Below are 16684 nucleotides of genomic sequence, written 5' to 3'. Positions count from 1 at the left end.
GAGTACTACCTTTTTTTCACTCTTTTTTTCGTGTTACAGCCACGAGGGGCACATTTCCATTCCTCTTATTACTCGTAGAGAATTCCATTGTTTTGTGTGAAATTCTTATGTTTCAAACGACTATGCCAAATTTCTTTTGTTCCTGTTACAATCATACTATACAGGAGGCACATTTTTTTTATGGAAGTGTGTTGCTTACTTTGCAAAGTAAAATACGGAGTATCTCCGTTGTGCGATTCATCCTGGTGTCCCGGTGCAGCGCCCGTTCGGTCAAACGGCTTGGCAGCTGGCGCTGCGTCACAGATAGAAACTGACAAACGTTCCCACCTCAGAATTTACTCTTCCTGGTCCCGCACGTCAGCTACAGTCTCGTCCGTTTGTCCCTCGTGGGCCTCGCGTCCGCGTGCGGCGTCCGTGTGCAGTCAGCGTGCCGCTCCCCCTCGCCCCCTACCCTGGCCTCTCTCCCTTCCAGTCCCGTCGTTTCTTCATTTTCCTCTCCACTTCTTAAACACACCTCGCTGGCTCCTTGCCATACTGCTACGCTCCACTCTCTCCTCGCGCAGCACTCGCCGAGCTTCTTCTCTCGCCTCCGCCTCCCCCTCTCCAGTCTCCACACATCCGCGTCTAGGGTTTCTCTCCCCGGGTCTCGCGCCTCGCCTTCGAGGGTACGCGCGCGCTCACGGCCACCAGCGGCCGTGGGCGCTACCTCGGCGGTTGTAGAGGCGGGGGGGGGGGGGGGGGGGGGGCGGGGCGGAGTGGCGTGTCGTGGGGAACGACAGCCTTGGACGGGCTCCTTTCTCGCAGGCACCTCTGGATTTTGAGGAAGGGCTCGGTTGGTGCGCCGCGCGCGGAGCCATGTCGCAATCGCAGACGAACTGGGAGGCGGATAAGATGTGAGGATACTTGCTAATCTTTTTTTTCTTTTGGTTCATTGCTTTGCTTGCTTCCTTTTGTTGATTTCTGGAGTGCTGCGGTGATGCCGCTATGGTGCTTCCTGGGCGGCGTCTGCCAGTGGCGATGTTCGCGGCGTTCCAGTTGGGGATAATTCCGGGGGTAGGGTTCCGTGGCTTGGGAGCTCTCGTTTTTCGAGGGTTTCTTCGGGAGCTCTCGTTTTTCGAGGATTTCGTTTTTGCTCTCATTTTTTTCAGTACTCTCAGCATATAGGAGTCATTACATGAACAATTTAGGTCTTGCTTACACACACGGTCTCTGGGTCAGTCCCCGAATAGAGTGCCTGTGTAAGTTTATACTACTCCCTCCGATTGATACATCCATATTTGGGCAAATTTGAGACAACTAATATGGATCGGAGGGAGTAGTTGTTTTAGTGGCATGCGATTAATTTAGTTTGGAAACTAACTTTGATGGTGGCGCTAGGATTTGTGATTTTTCTCAACAATTTATCGTCAAATCATGGATTTTAGTACTTCTCTGTTTGTAATTAATATTTTCACAAGGGCTGCTGTTTTGATGGCGAAGTAGCTTCTTCTGGTTCTGGAGGGTATACCTTTCACAAGCCTATTAGCCTATTCAAGATAACTGGTGGGAATTATTTGTGGTTCATCTGCATTCATGTATATGTTACCTACCTAAGTATTTTATGTGCATAACCATATGAAAAGGTCTCAATTTTTGGAGAGCTAGTAGAAAAGACATGAAGTGAGACCTCATTTAACTTGGTTGGGGAAGTGGAGGTGTATGGTTTGGACTTCCCTTACAATCTTCCTTAAAAAAGATGCTAGTATATCATTAGAAATTTAGATATTACATTTTCTACCCATCTAATGCATGAGAATGCAAGGACATCAAAAGCGAAGTGTAAATGCTATGCATTCCTCTCTTTGTAATGATAATGTACTTGTGAATTTAAATTTATATGGTTCCACATTCATGTGTAGAAGACCAAATGATCGGTTGTCTAATAACACAGGTTGGATGTCTACATATATGACTATTTTGTGAAGAGAAATTTGCAGGAAACTGCAAAAGCCTTCCAAACGGAAGGAAATGTCTCGCCAGATCCAGTTGGTATGTATTCCCAGCAAGTTGGCATGCAGCTATTTAAGTAGGCTATTCTTCGCTAAGAATGTCATGTGCCACTGTTCACTTTCTGCGGTTATTGTTCTTTTAGCAATCGATGCACCTGGTGGCTTCCTTTTTGAATGGTGGTCGGTATTTTGGGATATATTCATAGCACGAACAAATGAGAAGCATTCTGATATTGCAGCATCGTATATTCAGGTATGTATCATTGCCCTTTCTTTTTATAGGGGGGATTTATTACAATGCCACTACTTCCAAATGAAACTCATTTTGCTGCTTATAAATATGACACTCTTCTATCGGAATCATTTACATTATTGGCTCTGTCGTCGCTTTTCAGCCGTTAACATCCGCCAACCCATTTTCTTGGTCCCACACACATCTGTTCTTTTGGCAAAAAATTCCTAAACGCTCCTTTCTCTTCTCAGCTCCTCTTTTCCAACCTTTCTCACTCTAGTTCAGTCGGGGCTTTTCCCTGCCCCAAAGCGAGCCCGTTGCCCTTCCCTAGCTTTTAACAAAAAGGACCTCAAATTCGCCCGTGTTCAAGATTCCGTTCTTGCCCTTGAGGATCTAACGGATCTGTTATTACTTCTAATTTTGTTTAAGCTGGAACTTGAATCGTGGGATTTATTCTCTTGTTTTTGTAATCCACAATCAATCTTTAATACTAGCTATTATTATTACCAATTGTGCATATATAGAAATAGAAAGGCTGGGCAAACTATGTACTTTATGGTGATTCTCCCAATCTTCCTCTCTCTACATTTCTTCCACTGTACACTTCCATTGACTTCAGTGCTGCCCTTGCGCCCACCTCCCTGTAATACCTTCGCATGATCGCCACCTCGTGACTCATCCATAGACGAGACCATGAGTAGGTATCTTGTCCCATTTTAGCCGTCATCAAGCCCATGCCAGCAGCGCACAGCCACATGCTCCTCTTGTCCATGTAGGCTTTGGCCCTCGCGCTTATGCTGTTATGCCTCCTCCACCTTCTGGTCCTGTCCCAAGAGAATCCCTAACAGATAAAGATATTGGGGCATGAGGAGAGATTTATAGAGAGCTGGGAGGAGAAAGATGAAGCTGCCACTTGGGCCTGGGGTGTCAGGGAGGGTGAGTGACAAAGAAAAGATTTTGCCATGTTAGGCTGGATAGTTTGGCCATTTCACACTGCACGAACAGTAGGGATGGTAGTGTCTAAAAAGTGACAAACTGATGGCAGTGGCAAAAACGTAAACAACTTTGACGGAAGAGTGGCATTCTTATAATTAGGCCAAAATGTGATTTGTTTGGAAGTAGTGGCATTGTTATAAGTTTCACTTTTTATAATATCATTTTCATGTTTAAATCTTGATTATTTTTTGGCTCTATACCATGAAACTGTCATGACTTAAAGAAAATATCACCAAGATGTATCTTCTGTTTTATACCACCAGAATATCTCAAAGTTTAGGATTGCGTCTGTCCCATTAGTTTAATGCAGGCCAGCTAACTGCCAATTTTGAACTCTCTATTACCTTCCAAAACTTCATCTTCCATGTTTCTTCTCCTCTGCCACTTCGAAAGCCTCATCTTCTTTATTCACTCCCGGCTTGCAATTTCCTTCTTGTTTTCATTTATCGATTGATCAAATGGGTTTCATTTGTTCTTAATGTTTGAGCCATTTTGAGGCCTCCTCCCTCTAGAGGATACAAGTGGGCCTGTTCTCAGTGGGCACACACCACATTCCATTATGTGGGCCAGAATGGTTGGTGGTGTATTTCACGAGTTAGCCTATTTAGTACAAAATGTCAGAAATAAAACATAAATTTACAAAAAATGAGGGAAAACAAAATAAAACTACAAAAATAATAATTTTCATGTAAAATCTTGGAGAACCCATAGAAGTTCAAACAAATTCAGCTAGATTTTATTGTACCCTGTCAGACTCAGTCGGTGAAAGCAAGGGAACATCAACACCAGCAGCAGCAGCAACAACAGTCCCAACAGCAGCAGCAGCAACAACAATCTCAACAGCAGCAGCAGCAGCAGCAGCAGCAACTACAGTCTCAACAGCAGCAGCAGCAGCAGCAACTACAGTCTCAACAGCAGCAGCAGCAGCACCAACACCAGCAGCAGCAACACCAGCAGCAGCAACAACAACAGCAGCAGCAGCAGCAGCAACACCAACAGCAGCAGCAGCAACACCACCAGCAGCAGCAACAACTACAGCAACAGCAGCAGCAGCAACAACAACAACAATCTCAACATCAGCAACAACAGCAGCAGCAGATACAAATGCAGCAAATGGTGTTACAGAGAGCTGCACAGCAGCAGCGTAGAGATAGTTCTCATCTTAATGGCACATCAAGTGGACTTTCTGGAAATGATCCTTTAATGGGGCAAAACCCAGCTACTGCTACTGCAAATGCTTTGGCAGCAAAAATGTACGAGGAGAGGTTAAAGCTCCCTACCCAAAGAGATTCTCTGGATGAGGCATCAATGAAGGTATCGTTCATGCTAGATCTTTTTTCTTGTGTTTTGGTTGATTCCTCACTAAAATCAGCAATACTCGGATGCACTAAGCACTAAGGGGGCAGCAGATCCTAGCGCCCTAGGTGACTAGGCACCCCCCCCCCCCCCCCTTTAGAACAAGGAAATAATTAAAATGGTTGTTTGTGGTATTTGAAATTTCAGTTGCAGCAAAGATATGGAGAGAATGTTGGCCAGGCACTCGACCCAAACCATGTGCTATTGAAAGCAGTTGCAAGCGGACATTCTTCAGGGTATTTTCTGAACTTCTAAGTTATATGTGCACTGCAAACTTGCATGATGCTGGATCATGGAACTGAAGAAAAACAATAAATTGTTCCAAGTGCAATTTTCTTGTTGTGAAAAAAAATCTGATTCACGTCATATCCTGGGCTGGGAGCTTGTCCTTGTGCCCATAACTTTTCTCTGTAGCATCATTGAGATCCCTGTGATCACACAAACTCATAGAACATTACAAACATTAATTGTATGGTGTATTTGTGAATTTACCTTTGTTTGGTAGATTGTTCTTGAAAATTTTATATTCTTTCTTTGTTCAAGTTCAGATCTCATTTACTATTTGGATTTTGAATCATATTCTTATCCTGAACTTGTTTTTGTTTCATCTGTTGATTGTACCTTGAGGATTAACAATTTGAACATTCTCTTTGTGCTGTTGCTATGACATTGTTTAGTAAGGACCTTGAGGCCTTATCAAGTTGTCCCTGGACCCAATTGCCTTGATGATGCTGGCATGCTGCACAACAAGGGCAGGGGAGAGATAGACTAAGAATTTTGATGCATTCCTTGCTTAATCTTAATGATTGCAATAGGCTTGTTTATTTAGGTTCCGCCTAACAGATATGGACAAGATCAATCTAATTCTTAAGTTGCCTCACTAGCATACAAGATACTGAACAAAATTCCTTCTGTTGCTACATCACACACTATTGTTCGCATAAACAGTATTTTCTGCACATGACTGCTGTAGGTTACCTTTAGATTTGGGTGTTTTTGCAATATTGTTACAGCAGACATCTGCTGCATTGTAAATTTATGATTTTTAAAATTAGGTCGAAAGTATCTGACTTTGTTCGGGATAGTTGTTGATGTTAAGGATTAGTTGTTGATGTTAACTACTGATGGAATGATGGTCCATGCTGTAGAGCAAGTATCGTGCTGTACATTTAATTTCAAATAGTAATGACATTTACCTTATATAGGCAAATTTTGCATGGAAGTGCTGGTGGGTTGTCAGGCGCCCTGCAAGTTCAGGCAAGAAGCCCACAACTGCCAATGCAAGAACAGGTTCACATATATCTGTCCTATCGCTTCTCACTTGTAACATTACCCACTGCCAAAACATAGAGGAAAAATAGTGGGTATTTAAAAAAAATTGTTTCTTATCAGTCATCATATTTATTCCTTTCAGAGTACCAAAACTGAGATCAATCCAGTTTTGACACCAAGAACTTCAGGTCCTGAAGGATCATTCATTGGTGTCCAAGGTGATATGTCCAGCTCAGCTTATTGTCTAATATTTTCTTACTCTGAATAATTATACTGCATTTTTTTCATCCTGAATTGTTTGAGACTTTACTGTTTTAGTGGTTGGTTTTGTAAAGCTAAATATATACATTATTTTTAACAGGATCTAATCAAGGTGGAAGCAATTTGACTCTGAAAGGTTGGCCACTCACGGTATGCTATATCTAATGCTTTTGTTCTTACCTTGCATGTGTTTTACTTATGGTTTTACTCCTATTGCGGATTCAATTTTTGCTGTTTGAGGTTGAGGCACATGCCTAGTGCAACTGCATACTGCATGTGCATGGGCATATTTAAATAAATAATTTCATTGATCTTCATAGAACTTCAAGTTTAGTCCCTCTAGGAAACATTTAACTTTCTTAATCAACTATTTGTTCTTTCTCTGTGGTAGTCTGGTAGAGTGGTAGGTAGATTTGTGATGTGTACTTGCACCTTAAAATTCCCTTATGGATGCTTGCAAGCAATGTGGAGGAGAGATGCCTGTGTTATTCTACGAATAGCTAAATACAAAACAATGAAACCAAGTGCTCATGAACTTCAATTTAGCAATGTGTACCAGATTTGGTTTGTGGTCGGCAGTAACAGAACCACAGCTGGGTGGCTTTGGAGGCCATTCTGAACGAAAATGCATAGTCACACGCCTCAATGGTTGCATTGCTTGAGGAAGCCTGTGATTGTTCTGCCTACTGACTGCACCCTTGTTCCCCTTCCTGATTTCTGATTTCTGATTTCTGAGATATCCTTAACAAGCACATTTTGGCAGTTCACGTAGAACGAATCGTTGGGATGTTATGGGAAGCACATGTTCATTCAGCAATATGGGAATTCAGAAACAATTTGTGTAGTTCTCTGTAGTATTGTAAATCACGTGATTGGCATTAATTTGTGCTAACATGGGTGCTATCTTGCAAATTTTGTTGTAACATATACCTTTTTTCTCCATGTCAATAGGGGCTCGACCAACTTCGCCCTGGTATTCTGCAGCAAAAGTCATTTATGCAATCTCCACAACAACAATTTCAGCAGCTCCAATTTCTAAATCCACAACAGCAGCACCTTTTCATGCAAGCCCAGCAAAATATGGTTTCGCCTACAACTAGTGATGTTGACACCAGAAGATTAAGGATGCTTCTTAACAGCAGAAATATGGTCCTTGGGCAGGAGGGGCAGACAAACAGTGGTGGGGATATTATCCCCAATATTGGTTCTCCTAGCCAAAGTGGTGGATCACGTACCGATATAGATATGCTAATAAAGGTATGTTCTTTGATTTCTACCATGCAAATGGTGTTCTTAGCTCCTTACAGTATAGTGTACTGAGGTTTTGCAGACAGATGGAGCTGATCAAAATGGAATATTCAATTTTAGTTTCCTACCATTAGGATTTATTACTTGTCCACCAATATTATCCTTCGCAACATATTCCGTTTCAAACATTTTAAGAACTAAATAGAGAAGAAATATGTCCCTATTAATTTCACAGAACCGGATCTTTGTGGTAATGAGTTCCCTAAAAAAGAATTGGGACAAAGATAAGACAAAACCACAACTTTTGGAATTTTTTTATATAACCACATTTTATGAGGCAAAAAGTTTCAGAAATCCCCTCTTTCTTTACACATCCAAACTACCGTTATGTTCGGTAAGTTATGACAGGCGTAACCCACTTAATATGACACACTCAAAAAGGTCCCACTTCTTAGGGAAGAGCAAGAGATGACAGGCGGGTCCTGCTTGTAAGTGTGACTTAAAAGCAGGTCTCTCATCTGTCATAATTTACTAAATACTAAGTTGGGATGTGTAATGGAAGTGAGAGTCTTTGAAACGTTTTGTCTGAAAAAATGTGGTTATGTCATATGTGAACAAATTTCAAAAGTTGCGGTTTAGTGTTACCTACTTACCTCTGCCTAAGAGGGGTTCTGCCACTCAGACCTTTTCATTCCTTTTATGCGAAGTTCTGAAAATTCATTTTCCTGTCATACTTCTTTAATTGTCAAAGTTGGAGCCTACCAGCTTCCGTAATGGCATGCACAGCCAATTAAAATATTAGCTCGCCTCCTGCTAAAACTGTGGTTTTGAAATAGAATTAATTATGAGGAAAATGCAATATGAAAGTATGAAAAATGTATTAGAAGGATTACTTGGCCAGTCTGTCTTTGAGTGCTTTAGGAAAATGGCTGTATACCAAAGTCCCTCTGTCGGATAGACCATGTAGAATTACATACTCCCTCCGTTCCATAATTCTTGTCGAAATCTTACATGTATCTAGACACTTTTTAGGAATAGATACATTCATTTTGGGGCAAATTTGAGACAAGAATTATGGAACGGAGGGAGTATTATTTAGCATTATCCACTTATATTTATTTGCTAATGTTGCTATTTAGCTATTATAGTTTCAGGCCACCTGTCAGTTGTCCTAGGTTTTGGAAAACACCCAATTCATTGCCTGTACTGGTTTTGAATTGGTTTCTTGCCTTGGTAGTGAAGGTTGTAGTAGTCGGTCTAGTGCTGAACCCATCGGTTGGTTGCTTCTGTCGTCAGGTCCATGGACACATACCTTAGTTTTCTCATTATCTACATTGTGAAGATCAGACACTCTTCTTTTCGAGCAACCAGCAGGAGCTCTGCCTTCTCATGAAGTAGACAAAAATCTTTTTATGCGTACTTTCTGTTCAGGAGTGCGAAGAGAGGTGAAACGTTCCACAACTTCTTTAACATGTGCTGCATTTTGTGATATCAACTTATTGTTTACATATTTTTGAACTTGTTTTCTCATTTTCTTATCTGTATACTACTACTGCCTGTATGCAAAGAAGCTGGCTAGACAAACAAGCTTAAAAACAGTAGCATTATTACATCAATAGTTGAATTACTGCGCTTTAGAGTAACTGATGTTGTTTCTTTGATGACTAACCCTGTAACATAATACCAGCTTTCTATTAATCTATGAACTGTTCTCTTTCTCTCCTTATATGTGTGTATTTCTGTGTAGTAGAAGAAAATTGCTCACTTACAACAGATACAACAGCAAGGTCATAGCCAACAGCAACATCAGCTCCAGCAACCTACTGTCTCCAGTCAGCAGTCTCAGAGCTCAAACCAGCTTCTTCAGCAACAGGAAAAGCCAGGAGTTGGGTGCATGCCTATTGACGAAGTCATACCAAACTCTTTCGTAGTAGCTGACCAAGTATGTTTTTATTACACAGAAACAGTGTTCCATTGATCTTTATATTTATGTTGTGCTGCAATGTGGAGTGATGGCCTAAATGTTCATAGATCATACCTTTCTTTGCCTCATTTGAGAGATATTAATGATAAAGAATTATAATGAAGTGAAGCATGCATTTCGTAAGTTGGGCTCTATGTTTTAAATTGGGCACATACAATTACGGAGCTGAGTGTTTGCGAAGTGTTATATGGTATTATGTGCACAGTCACACACTTACCGGGCTGAGTGCTTCCCAAGTCTTAGATGGCATTCTGTTCACACTTCACAGACACATTTAGCGGAGCTTATGATAAGAGTGTTCTGTGACTTTCCAAGTCACCCTCGCAACTCTAAGAATCTGTTAAGAATATTTCAACTGTAATTTGATATGCTATTGCCACTTGTTTCAAGCATTACTGTGATGTTTAGTACCTAATTTCCTATGGATTTTCAGTTTTAACCTGTCCTGCAGGCAGTATGTCCCTTTGGCTTTCACTATTACTCATGGTTCTATTGTTTGTTAGAAAATACTTAGTCACTTCCAATAGCTTTAGATTAGTAACTTTGACAACGATTTGATTCCAGTGGTTCAATCACTTACAGTTTTCTCTTTGTGGTTAGACATCGAAGAAGAGAAAGAAACCTGTCTCATCCTCAGGTAGAGCTAATAGTTCAGGAACAGCAAATACTGCTGGGCCATCTCCGAGTTCTGCACCTTCGACACCTTCAACTCACACGCCAGGAGATGCAATGTCCATGCCACAGATGCAGCATAATGGTGGTCTATCGAAACCATTGTTGATGTTTGGTTCTGATGGCACTGGAAGCTTGACCTCTCCAGCAAACCCACTGGTATTTATCATATCCTAAAATCAGACATTCCCTTTCAGAACAGTCATTAGCACCGTTTTGGCATGAATTATGGATGTTTATATTACCTTACTGTATATTAGAGGTATCCTGGTACGACACCTATGCAAGTACTTGTTACGTGTCCATGATGTGAAGCTTCATGCGCTAGCCAACGTAACCAAAAGACCGATCTGATGGAAAGGGCTAGGCAATCCACTTATACACTTCAACACCCCCCCTCACGTGTGAGGGTGAAGTGAAGTCAACACGTGTAAACTCAGAGGTATAGTGGCTCAAGAGGCCAATACATGGACGGAGGGGGTAACAGCAATTTTTAATATAAATTGTGAAAGCCAGGACTTGAACTTGAGAGCTTTGGCTCTGATACCATGTGAAGCTTCATGCGCTAGCCAACGTAACCAAAAGACCGATCTGATGGAAAGGGCTAGGCAATCCACTTATACACTTCAACACATGACAGTACTATATGTTTTCAAGACACATCTCGGTAAGCAGTTTCTCATGCCTGATCTGGTGCTCTTTGTTACTTCCTTGGGATTGAGATTTCTTCTATTGCTGCTGGCTTCTTCCTATCCCAAGACAAGTACTTCTGCGATCTTCTTGATCGTGCTTCTCTCACTGATCAGCACACTGCTGAGACTCCCAGGGAGCTCAGTGTGTGGATAGAGCAGGTCTGGCCCACTAAGGTCCATATAGAAACCTAGTTATGCAGACCTGTCAAAACCATTCACCATCACATATCCAGATCATCCACCTAAACTGCTAACCCTAACTACTTATGAGCTGCCCCCCTCTTGTCTCCAACACTGAGCCTTCTTTCTCACCTCTCCTAGTCTGCCTCTCCTCTGCATCTGCTCCCTTGCTGCCGTCTCTCCTTCCTCTGTCGTCGGCTCTCCTCCCCCGCCACCACCACTGCTGGAGAATGTCATGGTCCTCTCCGGCCACCTAAACTACAGCCTAGGGCCTGGGCGCTGTGTTTAGCCACCACCCAGTGCCTATCTGTGTCTAGGGGCAAGTGCTTTAGTGCTCCTTTTGGAACGATGCTATGAACATTGCCTGTTACCTGGTGAAGCATGAACTCACCAAGCACATTGGTGTCGGTCGATGCTTGTTTTATGTGGTCGCATATACTCTTCAGTTGTTGGCTGACTTCTTCACTAAGAGACTTGAGAGCATCACAACGTTTACCTCTCCAAACTGAGTGTTATCGATATCTAGCTCTTTATCCTCATTGTATATTAGAGCAGCATGAATTCCTGATACAATACGTGTACATGTACTATATATATTGGCTTATAGCCCCATGGGATACACAAGTTGCTATTCCAAACAAACACATTGCTTTTTCTGCAAGATGACAAAAGTTCTTAATTTCAGGGTGATGTGGACCGTTTGTTGGAAGATGACTCCTTGGATGAAAATGTAGACTCTTTTTTATCACCGGAGGACATGGATCCTCGGGAAACCATGGGGCGCTGCATGGATGCCAGTAAAGGTATGTTTGAGTTACCCTCTGCTACCATGTTTTTCTTGAGTTTGAAACTTTCGTAAATAAATAGATGCGCTCACCTATAACAACCGTCATATTCCCTCGTCTTTTGCTTTGGAATATCATGCGCAGTTCTTGGTTTCGGCATGTCTGCAATTCCTTTGTTAGATATTGTATCAGATTACTTGTTAAAAATAAATGACGTGATGGTTTATCTCATAAATATTTAACTCTTGGGTCTTTAGTTTTAGGTAATTGGTTATGAGTTTAACACTAAGCATGCTTCTGTTTTTTTAATTACGAGATCAAAATTGTAGATCGGACACTTCTACCTGGAAATACCACATTTCATGATCGTACCATCTTCTCAGAAGCTATTGCCTAAAAGTTTCATGAGCTTGCCAGTAGCTAGCTTGAAAATACCAAATAAATGATAGATCTCAAGGAACATTTCCCCTGAGCCACCTCTTTGCCTTGATAAAGCTACCTTCTCCGCTCCAAATCGCATGGCTGCAGCTGACTGATCTAGTATCAACCAACTATTGAATTTGATATTTCAGTACCCCATTAAAACATGTGCCTTAAGTTTTGAAAGCCCTTGCACAACTTCCTTAGTATTAATCACAACATTTAGCATTTTATCTTGTAATTTGCTGGAGGACATATGCATTGCTGGTAGGTATTGACTTGTGATGATGTAAAGGTGACGGGAAAAAGTGGTCGGATAACCTCTAGCAGGTGATGTGGTTTGGGACTATTTGATTTCTTTCATCTTAGTACATGAGACAAAATGGAGGACAGGATAGCAGATTGGGGAAAAATCACGGGATGTGTTTGACTCTGGATTCATATTTATTTGCTAGTCTATGCTGGAGGAATAGTATGATAAATGATTATATATGTAGTGGGGTGTCCTGGACTTCTGTTTGTTTGCAATTATTTTGATGGGGTGAATACGTTGCTCCTTGTATCTTTATTTCAGGGTCTGGTTTTTCTGAGGTTGCAAAAGCCCGTGCGAGTACAAGTAAGGTTATTTGTTGCCATTTCTCATCAGATGGTAAATTGCTTGCTACCGGAGGCCATGATAAAAAGGTGTGGATGCCAAGATAGAAGCAATTATCAATATGCTCGTGCTAATAAACTACATGCTTATACCTGCTTTTGTGTTTTTCAGGCTGTTTTATGGTTTACAGATGCCCTAAAGCCCAAATCTACATTAGAAGAGCACTCGATGCTAATTACAGATGTTCGATTTAGCCCAAGCATGACCCGCCTTGCTACATCTTCCTTTGACAAAACTGTGCGAGTTTGGGATGCTGACAATGTATATACGTATTCCTTATTACTGTGTTTCGTGCAGCAATGTTGTTTCAGAAGATGTCATATACCTATCATTGCACTGGCTAATTGACTGATTATGTGCAGCCAGATTATTCACTCCGTACTTTCACGGGTCATTCAGCATCTGTGAAGTCACTTGATTTTCATGCAAATAAAGAAGACATCATTTGCTCTTGTGATAGTGATGGGGAAGTGCGTTGCTGGAGCATAATTAATGGTAGCTGTGTGACATGTGTTAGGGCCTTTAACGTATGGATCCTTATTTTTCTCTCACATTGTTGCGTACTGAGAATATCATGTTAAAAAATGCTGAAACTTTCCTGTTACTGTTTTGTATCTTACCTTCCCAGGGAGGTGCAACTCAGTTGAGATTCCAACCTCGTCAAGGGAAATATATTGCAGCTGCCTCGGAGAAGATGATATCAATATTGGATGCAGAAACATTAAAAGTTCGCAGGAGTTCTTTACAGGTTGGATTTTGTCCTCAATTCCTTGTGTTTTCAGCTATATGCAGTTTGCTATACCCCCTTTTCTTCCCCAGTACTTTCTTTTTCCAGATTTGGTTTAGTTAATGGAACTGTCATCAACAAACTAGATCCTTCTGGGTTTTAGCCATGTATTTATTGGAGTAATGTTTAGTTAGTTGACATTGTCTTGTAGCAATAGTGCAAATGCCATTAAATCTTCCGGTTGCAACGTTTGGTTCTTGGCGAGATATAGGCAGACTAACCATAGATTTGTCAGTACTTGTCTGCTAATTTGGGAGTTCAGCTGAAATCACATGCTCCATTTCTAAAATAATCAGAGTATTAAAAAAATGGCCCAAGGATAGACAACAGCTTACAGAGCTCGTGAGCAAAAAAAAGGATAGGAAAGTAGAAACACAGATCCTGATTCTGGTTGCAATACGGGGGGCTAACATTTTTCTGCAACCAATTATTTAGGTACTCGTATATAGGCATTTGTGTGTAATTTATTGACTGATATGGAAACTATAGGATTGTTGCAATACTATAGTACACATTTTGGTCCATGTTTTAGATAGACGTTGCCGCTGCACATTCGATCATCATTCCACTATTTTTGCTAGGTCCTTGAATCTTCGATGAATGAGTTATCAGTGGCTACGTTTGTTAGTAAAGCTGAGTGGAGCACGGGAGCATTTGCTTTCTGCTATTTCTTTTGCCATTATTCCAAAAAAATTGAAAGAAATCTGACATGTAGATGACTAAATATTACATACATATTTCAAGTTTTGTGAAAAGTTATAATATTTGTGGGCCGTCGAAAAAACCCCTTAAATCACCCCTTTTTTTAGCCCATTCTTGTTTTTTTCATACAGAATATAAGACAGCAATTATTTTTTTCACAAGAACTTGATACACGGTTCATTCTGGCAACTAATTTTTTTTGTGTGTGGGAATTTTTTAATTTTCTAAAGTCGTTCTTTGAATTTTGGGAAACAAGGAACATACGGGCCCAGGTTCTGAAAATATATTTCCCTACATTTGTGAAGTATGTTGCTAGCTTGCAACCCAAAGTTTCCAGCCCAACTTGATGTTGTCAAATGGGTATTGCAGCTACTGTTTCATTTTCAGTATAACGCTCACTGTAATAGGAACTTCTGTTCATGTGTAGGGACACATAAAAAATATTCAGTCGATTTGTTGGGATGCTGCGGGTGATTATCTGGCCTCTGTGAGCGAAGATTCTGTCAAGGTTTGGTCATTTACTTCAGGGAATGACGGCGAATGTGTGCATGAGTTGAATTGCAGCGGAAACAAGTTCTGTTCTTGTGTTTTCCACCCAAACTACCCATCATTGCTCGTAATTGGTTGTTATGAGGCAAGTTCTCTTGTATCTTACGACCCTATCAGTTATCAGGCCCAAGCTAATCATTTTTGTGTGCTCATTTTTACTGTGTTTGTGTGTACCGTTGATTTCTTGCAGTCCTTGGAACTTTGGGACGTCAGGGAGAAGAGTACTGTGACCATCAGCAACGCTCATGACGGCCTGATTGCAGCGCTAGCTGCGTCAAATGCATCAGGGTTGGTTGCCTCAGTAAGTCATGATAAGCTTGTCAAGCTCTGGAAGTGACATCAGGTAGCAAACCGGCAACCTTGGTCTGCATCACATTTTACATGTAGGTCCTTGAGGGTATCTGCTGTCCACATCCAGCAACAGTTGGATAACATGATTCCTACAGCTAAACGCATGACAGAGGGCAGCTAACAAAAATGTTTCCAACTATCTGTGTTCAAGAACTAGCACAATTTGGTGTTGACTCAGTTGCTGCCCGTGCTCATGGATGGGTTTGTAACTATCCTTGGCCTGCGCAAACTCTAGAGCGTTCTCATGGATTAAGCAGATACCTCTTATGTAACTTTCGCTACAGTTTTCTTTATTATGTGACCTCTTTTTTCTCCTTTTTTGTGCCCAAATTCTCTTGAATCAATGGTGATCTTGTGCTGCCTGAAAAGTTCCAAGTGTGGCTGCTACCGTGTTGTTTTTGCGATTCAAGATTCTAAAAAATATTGTTCTGTTTTTTAGAACGCTAGCAGCCGCTGCGCTCCGCTGTGGACCATGATCACAAATAACTGTCGTATTGTGTTGTTTTTTTGTCACGTTAGAGGCCGCTGCGCTCCGCTATGGACCATGATCCGGACGCTGGAGATGTCCCTCGTGGAAGAAGTGGTGGCAGCGTGTCGACGAAAATTGTTGATGGTGACCACGTTATGAAGACCTTTGACGATGAAGTGTCGGTGACGACGATGGCAGGCTTGGCGATGACGGTGCGTCGCTTGAAGACATCACTTGTGGCGGCGATGTGCCCGTTCCGTGCCTACGAAGTCATGTGGATTATGCATATGCTTCTTGTAGATGTACTCGACAGTGGAGGTAGCTGCTGCGCATGATGTCGTACCGATCGAAGTCGTCATGTTGCTCGGTGCAGCAGGAGTCGGTGTAGATCGGCTCGGTGCTAAAGTCTGAAGACCTCGTCGAGGTGCGTGCGCATGGCGTGGCGTCCGGGCGTCGTCCTGCAATCGGGCGCGACTCGACTTGGGATAAGCTGTCGTCATGTCGTGGCTGCTCTGGTTGGTGTAGAGGTCGCGGTCGACGCAGCTTGTTCGGGTTGGTGAAGATCCGCTGGAGCCTTTTGTGCATGGCTGGGTAGATACTAGATAGCCTGATCGCTCCTTCCTTGCATGCATGCACGCATGGCGCTGGATGCAGAGGGCTTGGTCCGCAGGATGCTGGACTTCAACCCGGAGACGGTAGCACCGGGGCTATCTAGCCCCACCTTCGTGGTCACACATTTGCCCTTTCCTTCCTCTCTCTCCTAATTAATATGATACGCTTTAACTTAAAGGTAGGGGATTAACTTTTGTTCTTCTCTCTGACTTTTTGCATGCGGCGTGCTACAGTATTTTGTCAATTTATAGTACCGTGACAGATTATGATCGATACATCAAGATACATGACAGATACATTAAAGTACATGATGAGATTCGGCATGTACACATTCATCAAAACTTAGTACATCGTGTGTAAATTCTGTGTACATGAACACGTAATTGCACATCATGTACTAGGAAAAAAACACAGCACAAACATTTACTAAAAATTAATACATCGTCATGTATCAAAACACAAACATTCGAAAA

General features: G+C 41.8%; 1 protein-coding gene across 1 annotated transcript; it reads left to right on the top strand.

Moving 5' to 3' along the window:
• The first annotated feature begins 730 nt into the window (after window positions 1-730).
• On the top strand, window positions 731-15510 carry LOC100836243 (transcriptional corepressor LEUNIG). The gene is made up of 18 exons (XM_010233705.3): window positions 731-893; window positions 1931-2028; window positions 2132-2241; window positions 3970-4530; window positions 4720-4808; window positions 5778-5862; window positions 5987-6062; window positions 6206-6255; window positions 7057-7362; window positions 9104-9295; window positions 9938-10168; window positions 11567-11684; window positions 12661-12770; window positions 12853-13002; window positions 13104-13268; window positions 13370-13489; window positions 14658-14864; window positions 14970-15510. Exons 1-18 carry the CDS (start codon window positions 856-858, stop codon window positions 15114-15116), a joined length of 2853 nt encoding a protein of 950 aa, XP_010232007.1. The 5' UTR covers window positions 731-855; the 3' UTR covers window positions 15117-15510.
• Window positions 15511-16684: the final 1174 nt, after the last annotated feature.

Source organism: Brachypodium distachyon, chromosome 2 (genome assembly GCF_000005505.3).
Source record: "Brachypodium distachyon strain Bd21 chromosome 2, Brachypodium_distachyon_v3.0, whole genome shotgun sequence".
NCBI lineage: Eukaryota > Viridiplantae > Streptophyta > Magnoliopsida > Poales > Poaceae > Brachypodium > Brachypodium distachyon.
This window is presented reverse-complemented; position numbering and strand designations above follow the sequence as displayed.

Bases quoted from the DNA above. Each gene is read 5' to 3' on its own strand.
- LOC100836243 (XM_010233705.3), top strand. From the start codon at position 856: ATGTCGCAATCGCAGACGAACTGGGAGGCGGATAAGAT. The intron at 9,296-9,937 runs GTATGTTTTTAT...CTTTGTGGTTAG, and splicing joins CTTTCGTAGTAGCTGACCAA to ACATCGAAGAAGAGAAAGAA. The intron at 14,865-14,969 runs GCAAGTTCTCTT...GATTTCTTGCAG, and splicing joins TCGTAATTGGTTGTTATGAG to TCCTTGGAACTTTGGGACGT.